Genomic DNA, 13,599 nt, shown 5'->3' with positions numbered 1-13,599 from the left:
CAAAGAAAACAAAAGCAAGTCAATTGTTGCACCAAAGTCGGGGGCTTTTTTAGGGAAATCTGGGCATGTCCAGTAGTGGTTTTGTAGACAAAACCATGTATTTTAAGCCAAAACATGATCATATCCAAATCCTAACTATGATTTTTGTGTGTGAAGGCAAACCTGAAATTGTAATTTAATGGTCTCAGAATAATGGTAGATTTTTTTTGATGTTTGTGTCATTACAGGGTTGGAGTACAAGTTCTTTGTTAAGTCTGTGGATCCAGATGGAACAACCGCAGTGACAAAGAATAATAAACATGAGCCAGATGATGTAGTGATATCCTTGAAGCCTGACCTCCGCAAAGAAGGGATGGAGGAAGACGGTGAAGAAATGGAAGAATATGGAGACAAATTGGAAGGAATGACCAGTCCTGCCCCCGTGGTCCCACCAAACTACACTGGTAATTGTAATTATTTCAGTATAACACATTTAACTGTCCAAGCCCGGCAGCCAAACACACAGATGTCATCATTTTAGAAAGTGCTCAGTGTCCCCCCAAAAGATTTATAGAGTGTGACCATGTGTGTGTCACAGCTAAATGGTTACATATGTCATACTTATGTGTAACAGCTGTGATGTGGGCAGTTTTTGTAGTGGGTTAGTTGAGATTGTTGGAACTTTGCAACAGAAATAATGTACTCTGAGATGTTCGGAGGAAGAAAATATCAGGACACCATCATCACCCCCGTCTTTTCTGTTGTTACTGGCCTGATTTCTTTCAAGAACATAAGAAGAAGCCAGTGGGCAACTTTACAAGAAATGACCCCAAACTTTGTAAGAAATTGCAAGAAAATTTCCTGAAAATTAGCACAAAAAAGACAAAAGTGCTACACATTACATAACATAATTTGAAAAATACAATTATGAAAATAGTTTTTAAAAAAATGGACATTTTTTTCCCTTTTTTTTTTTTCTTTCTTTTTCAGCTCATTTTTCTTGTCACCTTTTATTAATTTCTTGCTATTTGCGGGACATTTCTTGCCATGTTGCTCCTTGTCTTTTTCCCATAAAGGTTTAAATGCATTTGAAAGGTGTCTGAGTGAAGAGCAAGAAAACTGAGGTCGATCCAAATGATTACATTAGGATATTAGAGTATGTTATTCTGGCTCTATGTCAGGGTCATTTACTCAATGAAAATATCTGTTTGTAATTAGTTTGACTCTTGGTCAGGTTGGATGCAGTTTATACACTCTACTATCAAAAGAAGGCAATTATGCAAATAAAAGCACTCAGCTCATAGAATGCTGGTGTTACTGAAGTCATCAACATCAAGAGAAAAAAAACAACCAGAAAGTTAAACAAAGGGTCAACCTGCACCAAGTAATAACGCAATATTTCACAAAGCTCATTAGCGAATGCAGCCCCCAGGCGAGAGTAGCTTTTTTCAACCCAATTTATTTTAATTCTTCCTTCAGGTACACTAATCAAAGAGTGAGCCTGCCATTGCCCACTGTCAATGTCAGCATGTTTATTCATCAATTACAATCAAAAGATGTAAAAGCAGTGACATTTTGCTCATTATGTGCTCAAAATAATGGCTGTGCACAAGTGCGGTGGGTCACACTTCAATATGTACACTTTGATTTGGAGACTTAAGTAACAGTTGCCACACGTACTGGCTTCTGCACGGCATCTAACAGCCTGTTGTTACAAGAAATGTGTTGTATTAAAGTGGACAACTTTTTGTGTGCCCAGTAGCTCACCTGCAAGAGCAGGCACCCCATGTACAAAGGCTGAGTCCGTGTCGCAGTGGCCGCAGTGGCCAATTCATGCTTAACATGTCCTATCAATAAAGGTAAAAATGCCAAAATGATAATAAAAATATATATATATAATATTTACATTGTAAATTTCCTCAAACCATTAATTTGTTACATTTTTACACTTTCATTTGTAGTGAATATTGTTAGAATTAAGTTTATATTTCAATTTTTAATTTTAAATTATGGCAGTGCTGTGGTCAATGTGTTTAGCTTAAGGCACAAAAACATGTGGTTACAGTGAGGAAAAGATCATGTTTTGCGTTAGAGTACCTGGTTTGTCACCACAACCACTGCTTTAAGTCAAAAATACCCGATCATCGTCAGTGTTAAAAGACACAGCTGGTCTCAAACTGTGGTCTGCTGCTTGGCTGCCGTCTTGCTAACTTGTTCTGATGAGACTCATATACATGTAATCTGAACTATGTCTGCATTTTCTTTTGGCAACTGGACAGACAAACAGATCGCTTTCACTTCCAGCAACACAGGACACGCTGCATTTTGTTTTTCACAGTGAGTTCAGTTGTTCCACTGTCCATCATTTGCCCTACTGGGGAAAGTAAGAGCTTAAATTGAGACTCTTTGGTATCTGGGGATAGCTACCAATAGCAATTGAGGAAAACAAAAGCACTAATCTCTATCTAAAGATTACGCTTTGCATCCTTCACTATGTCGAGATGTTGTACACTATTTGAAAAGGCACAACATGCCATTTCTTTATGCTAATGGTGTTGTGTTAATTAATGTAGGTCCTCTTTAAATGCGTATGCTTATATATAAAGGTGTCCATGTTTTCCCAATCAGATGCACTGGTACACATTTAGACAGGAAGTTGCGAATACAGATTCAGAATTATCGGCTTGCCGTGGATCGCAGCTTAAGAACTGGACCTTGACACAAAACATTCACCCGTGTCAGTTCAGTAGAGTGTAGAGCAACTGTGAAATTACATGTTACCTGAACAAAGGTGTTTCTATGGTCAGTCAAGTGAGTTTCATACGTTATATATAGTTTAATCAAACTCATTAAGAGTAGATAGTGTTCAGGCGTGGCACTGAGGTCAGTGATTGGCATCAGCTGCTTCATTCATGCTTCACAATCACGGCTCATTTTCCATCTGTGTGGCTACCAGCTGATATGCTGGCGTCAATGTCATTAGCTGCTGCAGCTTCTTTTCTTCATCTTTCTTTATTCGCTATAAAAGGTCGATTCCTTGACGTAAGTGTCTCTGACTAAGCTGAGTGTTTGTTGTTTAATTTGTGAATATAATAAAAGTGATGATTAGTGATGTGTTTGATCAGATCACATGAAAACAGATCAACACAACAAGTACTAGAACAAAGAACTACAAAACTTTGCTCGCAGCTATCTGATAATTTGTTTTTCTTTCCAACTCTTTCATTTAATTTTTAATCTTTTGTGTATTTCACCCTTTTATCCCTGGTTTTAATGGTAGCAGGATATGAGTTGTGAAGTGTAATTCCTTCAAATTTAGTCTGTAGAGTGGCAATTTTTTTTTTAGAAATGTTGCACAAAGAGATGATAAAGACCAAAAACAAACACTTGATGTAGCTCAGCTACAAATGTTGATCACTCTCAGTTGGATTTAAGATGAGTCAAAACAACTGGCATTCCTTAAATGTTGCTTCAGTCATTGTAGTTCCTTTCTGATGATTGAATCCACCAACCTGTTAAACTTGTTCTTGATGTTTTTTTGGGCCTTCAGATCCTCTGGAGGGAGAGACGGCGGAGTGGGGACAGAGGAAAAAAAGAAGGGTATTTGGAACGAACACTGCTGGTGAGTGGCCAAGAAGACTGATTTTCTTCTCATCTTCCCCCTCTTTTTTATCTTGTTTACTCGCTCTGTGTGTCACACTCATTTTTCTGTTTGCGTCTCTTCACATTTTTATAATCTATGAGTAATGAGTTGCTTGAAATTGGTGGGACAGAATGATAAAAGCAAAAGTTAATCCATGAGTGTTCGACAGCCTGCGCTAGGTTTCATGACGCACTTTACGATTTAAAAAAAAAAGAAAAAAATCTGTTAAGACCATTTATTGGCATTTTTACTATTTTTACTCAGGTAGTGTCTGCTGTAAGATTCTCCATCCATTGGAATAGACAGAAAAATAATATGTAATGAAGTATCCTAATAAATAAATGTTTTTGCCAATGATTTACATTGTTCCCACAGTCATGAAATTCCTGGAAAAGTTATGAAATTAGATAAACCTGGCCTGGAATTGGTTTGGGATTAATAGAATGTTTTGGAAATGTTTTGACTTTATGTTGTTTTTGCTGATGTTTAAATTATATTCATAAAATGCATGTCTAACATTATTTGAAATATGTTGTGTTAAAAATCTAGTGCTACACTATGTGAACGTAATAGATATTGGTTTTTCTATCCCTAAAAAAGACACATGGCGGTGATGTTTTCAGAAGTACATGTATGTGCCAGTGTGGTCTGGTGAGATATGCAGATAGTTGTATAATTTGTGAGAACGCATTTAGTAGTTTGCTTCTTCCCAAACGTCTGGAAAGTGCATGTTCATAGGCTTTTAAAATTCATAAGTAAAGATGTGCAGAAACCCTGGATTTATTTGGGGTAAAAATCCACCATCACGTTATTTTTTGTGTTTGCAACATGACTAAAGGAAAATATATTCCCTTTTTTTAAAGACATTATAAAAGGTGACAATAGACATACTGCTGAATCTCAAAACAGCTTACAAAGACTAAGAAAACTGAGCCTGTTGGCTTCTGTAAAAGCCGTCTAGTTCTCATTATAAAAATCCTCAGCGTGGAGGTGCTGTTTTATTCTCATCCAATTTTCTATAAGAAAGCAAACAAGTAAGTGTCTTTTACACAAACACTTGTCTCAATGACACTGCAGGTTTATATCATCTTATTGTGAAATCTCCTCAGACATACTCGAATGCCCCCCTTCATAATTAATACTGTAGCTGCACAAGGCGTTTTGCACACCAGTGGCTCCAAGTGGTCTCTATATATTTATTTTTGAGTGTGAAAGGCTTAATCATGCAGGAATGATGCAGTTTGAAGTCCCACTCTTCAAACATGCTAAAACATCTTCCCGTTTTTTGAAGCATATCCAACACTTATGAATGTGCAGCATTTCAGTTTGTATGGTATTTTTAACGTTTTTTTTATTTATCACCTCACACAGGTTCAGCAGCAGACCGCTGCCTGGAGCCGATGTCAGAGGGGGTTTGTTCAGAGTACGTCCTGCTCTGGTATTACCACCCTCGCTCGGGGGAGTGCAGGCCGTTTGTTTACGGCGGCTGTGATGGCAACAGAAATCGATTCTCGTCAAGACAAGAGTGTCAGAGCTGGTGTGCGATGGAGAGGAGTGGTAGGGTGAGCCCATTAGATCACAGATGAAATTGCAACAGCTCATAAGATAAGTAAGAAATTCCTCTTTGATAAGATTTTAGTTGTACAAAATGAATGGGAGGAAGCTGTAGATGCAAGACAATCTATTTTATCACAGTAAGAAAAAATCTTTTCCACAGGTAACTAACACTGAAGGTGAAACTAGCAACCACAAATGAGAAAATAATTTTTGTACATAACTTTGTAAAATGTTTTAGTTTTGTGTTTTATTTTGGATTTATTTATATACTTTAGCAGCTGTTTCGTAAATGTGCTCAATGGACAAAGTGTTGAAAATCAAAATGTGAATGTTAACATGTAAATTTTGTCATTTGTACTTTTTAAAATAGACTTGACATTAGAGTGAGTTTTTGTATATGTCGATATTGATGACACTACTGAAAAATTAAATCTGTCTTCTCTTTTGTTTCTTTGTCGTGCTCTTCTCTCTCCATCTCTCACCTTTTTTATGTTTTGTCAATTGCGCTGCATCCTGTGCGGTGAGAAAAATAAGACGCCGGTAGCTGATTGCCTGCTGCCACCTCCACCGCTACATATGTTCCTTTGGCAGGGGGTGTTATGGGTCAGGCTGGGAGCCAGATGAGGGCCGACAGGGGAGATCAGGCAGAGAGTGTTTCGGAGGACTCTCCATCAGACCGACGCAGCGGTAGCAGGGGATTCCTGCGTGGGTGTTGATGTGGGGGCAGCACGCATTCAAGGTTTTTTCTGGCAGCGTGGTACGTTTAAATGCACGACACAACTTCGATTTCCAGGGCGTCAGTGGTTGATGTTTCAAAGAGAATATGTCAGTGTTAGTCCTGAGTGCAACATGCTGCAGCAGCTCCACCACAAGGTCTCTTTAACAGAGGTCCCCGAAAGGTTGCTCACTGAAAAGAATCAGTATTTAAAGCTTTTAATTCACCTCAAAGTGACTGATGAGTCTTTCACCAACAAGCCTCCAGAGGCTTTCTCTCTCCGTTAGTCACGATTCTGCACTGTAATAAACTCCCACATGCAAAGATGCTTCATAGAGCTGCAAGACGTAGTTAACACAGTCTACAGTGACAGGCTGTTCTCGCTGAACCACACCCCCAACCACAACTAGTCAAGACCTGAGATAGATGCCACACTGCAAAAAAATATGTAAAGGGACTGTTCTGGTGTAAGCTGCTGAATTTTGGAGATATCTGCCGTAGAGATGTTCGCCTTCTCTCCAGTATCAAAGAACTAGGTAGCACCTAGCTTATGGTGCTCAAAGCGCCAAAACATGCATTTGAAAAAAAACTCAACTGCAAGTAAACCAAGTTAGTCTGACTTGACTAAATGTTTTTTTTCTACTCAGCACAATTCAGGAAACCGATTGCCCTTTAATAATAAAGTAATCACAACAAATAAGTAAACCACGTCTTTAACCCTTTGAAACATGAGCAAACTGGTTTGATTTCATTCAGAAGAACAAGGAAAAGGGCAATGACCACCGTAGCAAGAAATGTCACACAAATTGCAAGAAATTAGTGAAAGGCAACAAAAAATGACCTAAAAGTCTGTTTTCAAAAAGAATTAAGAAATAAAGAAAGAAGAATTACAAAAAAATATATATTTAAAAAAGAGGAAAATAATATATATATTAATAATATAATCATTCAAATTATATATTTAAAAATATGTTACAGAAAAACAAAACTATGTTATGTTACGTTACAAGACTTAAAGTTAGATTTACTTACCCTTTATAAGGCTACCAGTTTCCTAGAATTTTTTTAAGTAAGATTAGCCTTTTCAGATTTTATAGTTGGTACTTATTTTTTTAACTCCTTAGAGCCTGGATTGAAATCAGTTTCGTTGATACTTTTTTCAAGCATTTAAACCTCTGCATGTTGTATGCGAAAATTGTTTTGATTTATTTTGAAAACATGGGGAAAAGGCAATGAGCAACTTGTCAAGAAATGTCCCACAAATTTAAAAAAAAATTAGTAAAAAGTGACAAGAAATTGGCTTTAAAGAAATTGACTGTGGGGAGAGTATGACATTTAAAAAAACATTTATCCAAAAAATTCTGTTCTGAATTCTTATAATGATGTATTTAAAATTATGCGACAAATATATAATGTTTTTTTATTTCATTCTTACCACTTTTTTAAGGTATTTTTCTTGTTTTTTTCTCATAGCTCATTGTTTCCTATATTTTGGAAGACATCAAGCCAGTTCGCTCAGGTTTCAAACCCAGACTAAAACATGTTTGATCATTAAACATTTACACCTGAGTAGATCAAAAGGTATTAATATAAAAATGAGGTCTTAACAAATCCTATTTTAGGTGACTTATGACGACATAATCCAGCGTAGTAATGAAAGACGGATTTTTTTCCCACTGAAGTTTAAGAGGAGCAGTTAATTCCTTTTCAGAGATGAATGCAGAGAGGAAGCAGGAGTGGGAGGACATCTGATCGCACAATGTTTCACAGACTGAGATAACTCCAGCTGAGCGGTGTTATATGTCATAGTAATTGTACAATGAAGTCGCTCGTTAGAGCTTGACTCGACACTCTTTGATCCTCTCGCTACTTCCATCTCGGTTTTGACATGGATACGTTCATCGCTGCAGGGTTCCCATCATGTGCGTGCACTTGAAGTTTTAATTAGAAAACAGTGTTCTCTGGATCTCAGGTATCGGTCAACTTTTTAAATTAAATATCCATAATTTCCATACAGCATGCAAATCATAGTGAACCATTTTTTAAGCATCACACTACTGAAAGCAATGACAATGTACCGCATATATATCTGTGCCATGTTTTAAGTGCCCTGCATGAGACTAATATCAGCACTAATCTATCTAATAAATCTGATATGTTAATCTTACGTAAAAAAAAATCTAGGTGAGTAAATGAAGCTGTTTACTTCATATCTGTTTGTTAGGTTTACTTAACATTTGTTGAATTTGCTTAATTTTGTGAAGTCAACTTAAAAATGACAAGTGAAATGAACACATTCTTTCTACGTGACAGCAATGTAGTCAAACTAAGTTAGTGTGAATAAAACTCCTGTTTACTCAGTAGTATTTAGGAAATTGATTGTGTTTGATAAATAATGTAAGCACGACAAAGAATGAATTCGTTTGCAGGATTTTTTTCATTTTAACAAAAAGCCATTCTTCCTTTTGTCATTCTCAAGCATCTTGGGACAAGTCTAGTGTTTGCACAAAACAAACGAAACCATACAATCAAAACAAATCAACTTTAAAGCCTTAAAAAAAATCTTTAAAAAAAACCCAGAAACATTCCGACTAAATCTTCCATTTTAACTTTACTTGAGATTTCTGCAGGACTCCATGTCATGCCGTTTTATCACAAATATCAATAGCTTATACAATCAAGCTCCAGCAAACCTGCAAAATACATAAAACTGTTCATTTAAGTCTGACTGAATTTATTTACTTAAAAACTTAACACTTTTAATTACTCATCAATTTTAAGATGCAATAACGTCACAAACAACAAGTGTTCTCATTGATGACTATTCTTCTTATTATTTTCTTGATAATCTGATCAGTTGTTTTTTTAATTTTTTTTTTAAAAACATAACAGTAAACATAAACATTTGTACATTATCAAAATAGCAACTGATTGATTAACTGATTGATTCATTAGCTAATTTTACTAATTTTGTATGAATGGAGGCGACCATCCATAATCACTGTGCCCAAATATCAGAATATATCTGTAAACAATGTGTCTTTCATAAAGAAAAGAAATTCCTCAGTGGCTTTAGTGTGACATTGAACATAACTAAAGTGTAGCATTCTTCTGTTTTATACAGTATTTTACATGTTTTCCAAGTAAAATTTCAAAAATGTAGCCTGAATGGTGGAGCTGTCCATGGTGCTGAATACGAGCTGTCTGAATTCCATAAAACGTGCCACTTGTTCTAAAAATGCCTTTAATTGGCAATCAGAGTGTTAATTTGGGGCTATGGTTTAAAAAAATGACGTGAAGAGTAAAACACACCAAAAAATCTTACTATCTTTACCTGGACCAACGGGAGCTCACCACATCTATAACCCCCCCATCACAACCAATGGGAAACTTCACAGCGAACCAAAATGTCAACGGGATGACGTTGTTGCTGGCGTAGGGCTGCAGTTTGATGGCTCCTACTAAATGAATGCAGTGGGAATGGACGAGCAACACACACTGGCGGTCAGACGGAGCGCACTGCTGACCTCCTGCACACATTTTCACTTCATCATCAGGATTTCTCATCACATTTTTACTTCACGGATTTTTCTGCCTGTTTGGGTTTTTCTTTGCAGGGACAACGTGTTTGGTGACCTCTTTAACTATATTCTTTATTGTAGGACACGAGTGGTAAGTTCTGCGTCAATTCTTGTTTTAAATTTGTGGCTTTAAATCATTGTTTTGTGGTGCAAAACAGACATTAAATGTCATTGTGTGAACACTTTTCTGGAAACACAAGCTGAACCATCGATCCTAAAAAAAATCTTAAGAGTCCTGAAACCTTATTCTTAATACAAGAAGAGAGATTTGAAAGTGTTGAGGAGATTATGTCGCTCGATTTTAATGTAAATTAACTTTTTTTAGAGCAGTATTTACACTTACAAACATTTTTAGATCAACTTAAATCTCGCCCAGTTTTCTGTCACTTGCTTTAAGATTAAGAGGGCTGTGCAAAAATAAGTATTTCATGAAGATGGACACTGAGTTGTTAAGACGGTTAACATTGATTAAGATGATTGATAAAATGTGCATAAAGTAAGCATTTTTCTCCACCTGTCCCAGAGGACACAGCATGCTGTCGTCCCTGAAGACCCTGCTGCTGCTCTCGGTCCTGTGCACGCCGACCTCCAGCCTGTGCTTCCGCCTCTACAACACCCGCTCCGACCTCCTCTGCGACGACCAGGTGGCAGTCGGGGTCCGGAGCGACGAGGACGCGCCTGGTTACTCCCCCGTGGACGGCTGGGGGTCCCTCCTGCAGTCCTCGGAGTATCTCACCTCTTCCTCCTCCTCCTCTTCTGCTGAGTCCAGCCGGGAAAAAAGGACTTCAAGTCCCGCAAACTACCGCTTCATGAGCCGGACGAAGCTCAGAGGGCAGATGCTCCGCAACAGCAGCAAAGGGGACCGGAGGAGCAGGCTGACTCTGTCCCTGGACGTCCCGACCAACATCATGAACGTCCTGTTTGATGTCGCCAAGGCCAAAAACCTGCGCGCCAAGGCGGCTGAGAACGCGCGCCTGCTGGCTCAGATCGGACGGAGAAAGTGAAACATGTTGGACAACTCAGATTGAACAGCCATGACCAGTGTTGGCCTCCTCGTTACTTAAATGTAATGAATTACTTCTTATTTACTTTTAAAGTAATGGTGTTGATTTGTTTCTCCAGGGGAAGATTTATTCTTTCCATTCACATTACCGGTAAAAGAAACATTTCTATAATTGAGTTGCTCTCATGTGAAAGGTCCTTGGAAAGTCTCTTTATTTTATTTTATTTTATTTTATTTTTATTCTATTATTTTTATTTTATTTATTTGCTTAGCTATATATTTATTTATTTATTATTTTTGCTCTGATCAAAACACTATGGAAACCTCCATTTGGGACAGTAATTGTTGTAAACCAATGAAACAGACTAACTAAAAGATGGAGATTATTCTCTTCACTTTTTTTTTTTTTTTTTGCTTTGTTTTGGTTAAGTTCAACTTCAAGCTCAAAAATGATACAATATTTGGCTCATAAATGTAGTAAAACTGTCATATTCACAAACATTTACATCTAAACTGACTTTTAAATGTGTGTTTATGTAACAGTTTGAGCCTTTGTGGTGGGAATAATTCATGTGTTTCTTATGCATTATCAGAGAGTTTGCAGCATCAGTGCAACTATCTTATATGAAGACATAATATTGTCAAGAGCAGTAAAGACAAAATTTGATACCTAGATGATTGGTCATTTCAGGCAAATAATTATGGAGCTAGAACAGTGACAGTAAGTTTTGGTATTGAAAATAAAATTTGGAATAAAAAAAGAAATATTGACACTGAAAAGTAAAATCAAATTTTATTTCAAAATTATTTTTTATGGCAAAAAGTTGAAGACTCACTGTTTGAGTGTGGAGGGGAGGAGTTTGAGAGGAAGGGCAAGGACATTGTTATTTACACTAGCCTACATTTAAACTGGCATTGGAAAAAGAGTAAAAAAAAATTGTAAATTGTCACTGAAAAACATCAGAATGAAAAGAAAAAGCCAAAACTTACAGTCACTGTTCTAGCTCCATAAGAAAACATTAGTCATGTTTCGCATTGGAAACAAGTGCTGTTATCTAACCCTTTGGCAGACTCCTTTCAAATCTGCAAAGACAATTTTGGACTTTTAAATTTTCACTTTCAAGATGGACATGGGTTGCAGCAAAAAAAAAACAAAAAAAAAACAAAAAAACGAGCCCTCAGATGTTCTTTGTCAGTAAAATGAAAGTTTAATGTGGTCAGTTTGCCCCAGCATCATCAAATTTTAACTCCTGGACGGAACAAGAATAACAAAGCAGTTGTGATCGTCATATCTTTCATCTTTAGCAAAATGCCAATGAAGTTTTTTGTAATGCTGTTGTGTAATCACACCACTAGATTTGATAATGTGTTTTTTCCCTTTGCTGGTTTATTTATTGAAGAGGTTTTCTGTTCAGAAGTTCACATGGGAGCCTGTAATGATTTCTAGTGTGAAACACCAAAAAAAAAAAAAAAAAACACTGAACACTGACTCTGAACTACTGTACAAACCAACTGCAAGATCATGAAACACAGTAAAATGCAAGTGCATGAGAATGTATGTGTTCATCAGATGTCTGTTATTTTTATACTCAAAATAAAGGATTATTTTTCCTCTAATAAAGCAGATGTAAATAACTACATTTGCCTTTTTTAAACATGCATCATTGCATCATTCTGAACATGACAACCAAGGCTGCAGCCACGGGGGCAGTTTTGGGAGGGACCAAATTAGACACTGGGGGGTTTGACGGATCGCAAATATGCCCATTTTCACCCAAATAAGGCAAATTCTTTGCAGAACTTGATACACAGTAATATTAGAAAGAATAATACTAATAATTGCAATATATTAAGTTTATTTATGCTTTTGATTAGATTTGCTAATTATTATTTTGGGCAGCGGTTGCCTGTCATAGCATAGCAATTTTTGAATTTATATTTGTATTAATATATTGGGAATCATATTTTGGACATATTTGAATATTGTCAGGATGTGTGTCTCCATGGAAAATATTCCCTGACTGAGACACATACAGCAGAGATCCAAGTCATTGTTTTGTAAGTCCCAAGTCCTAAACTTTGAGATATGTCATAATGTACCCTTCAATAAATGTAAGGCCATTTGAACAACAGCGTAATATATTACTTTCATAGCTTAAATAGTCTCACAACAGAATGTTTTTTGTATGCTTATATCCATTTCCTGTGGTATTTAATTCATTTCATATCGGAAAATGTCCATAACATTTTCTTCCCAAATTGGCTTGTGAGACGGTAGTGTTTTCCAGTCACAAAGCTCAAATTCAGGTGAAGTCATGAGTCACTGGTGTTAAAAAGCCCAAGGCTTTTCAAGTCATGTGACGCGAGTCCACACACCTCTAATGTCCAGTGTTATTGACCAATTTAAGTTTAACATATATGTACGACAACAGTGAATATGTTGGCCCTTGAGCAGTGAAGCTTTATGATAAGACTTTAAAATCTTAAATACCAACATTAGTGTCAGTTGGGCTCTGAAATGTCACTAAATAAATATATTTGTTTGTCCATGAATGAGAAGTGTTCACCAAACTAAACACTTTAGCAGCTTCTGGGTTTTATAGTTGGGGTTATTGAGTTCCCCTGTCTGAGAGTCAAGAGAAAGAGCAATGTCGACATCTTGTGGCCGTTATGCTTAAACAAAACCACGACAGGTTGTGATTAAAGCTCTGCAGGTGTGCATCCCACAGGTAGACCACCTCTGCTGATCAGGTGAATAAACGTCAGTGAATGATTTCTCCATTTTCCCTCACTTGGACTGTTGTTTTGAACCATTTTTCGATTATTTTGCACCCCACGTTGGACCACTTTCAATGCTTTTTTGTCCTCCTGTTACTTCCCTACATTCAAATGTGCTTCACATAGTTGGCTTACAAAGCAGGTGGAGTGGGTAACTACTCTGGAGCCCAAAACAATCAGGGGTCCAAAGATGCAGCAAATTTGTCTGGCAAAATATAAACTCATTTAAAAATTACTCCTGAGACTCCTTCATTGTCCACATTTTTTATATGGTGCATATTCCTAAATAAATGTGTGTTCAACCAGAATACAGAAAATTAAACTGCATAAAGCCAACCTGGGA

At 36.9% G+C, this 13,599-nt stretch overlaps 2 protein-coding genes across 5 annotated transcripts in view; both read left to right on the top strand.

The window, feature by feature from the left end:
• col7a1l (collagen type VII alpha 1-like) overlaps positions 1-5,641 on the top strand; it is an 83,838-nt gene extending 78,197 nt beyond the window's left edge. For 3 of the 4 annotated variants that reach the window (XM_088072526.1, XM_088072525.1, XM_088072524.1), the window contains 3 exons: positions 228-443; positions 3,530-3,601; positions 4,994-5,640. In XM_088072526.1, coding sequence (XP_087928652.1) covers positions 228-443; positions 3,530-3,601; positions 4,994-5,208 — 503 coding nt within the window. In that variant the 3' untranslated portion in view covers positions 5,209-5,640. Of the gene's footprint in view, positions 1-227; positions 444-3,529; positions 3,602-4,993 lie in introns of all 4 variants that reach the window. The other variant, XM_088072527.1, reaches the window with a different exon arrangement.
• A 3,300-nt stretch (positions 5,642-8,941) lies between these two features.
• On the top strand, positions 8,942-12,475 carry ucn3l (urocortin 3, like). The gene is made up of 2 exons (XM_042517012.2): positions 8,942-9,566; positions 9,999-12,475. The coding sequence occupies exon 2, from the start codon at positions 10,009-10,011 to the stop codon at positions 10,477-10,479; it is 471 nt and encodes a 156-aa protein (XP_042372946.1). The 5' UTR covers positions 8,942-9,566; positions 9,999-10,008; the 3' UTR covers positions 10,480-12,475.
• Positions 12,476-13,599: the final 1,124 nt, after the last annotated feature.

The sequence above is a fragment of the Plectropomus leopardus genome, chromosome 22 (genome assembly GCF_026936395.1).
Source record: "Plectropomus leopardus strain MGB_pleo_1.0 chromosome 22, ASM2693639v1, whole genome shotgun sequence".
Taxonomy (NCBI): Eukaryota; Metazoa; Chordata; class Actinopteri; order Perciformes; family Serranidae; genus Plectropomus; species Plectropomus leopardus.
Note: the sequence above shows the minus strand (reverse complement) of the source record. Positions and strands in the feature narration are given on the sequence as shown.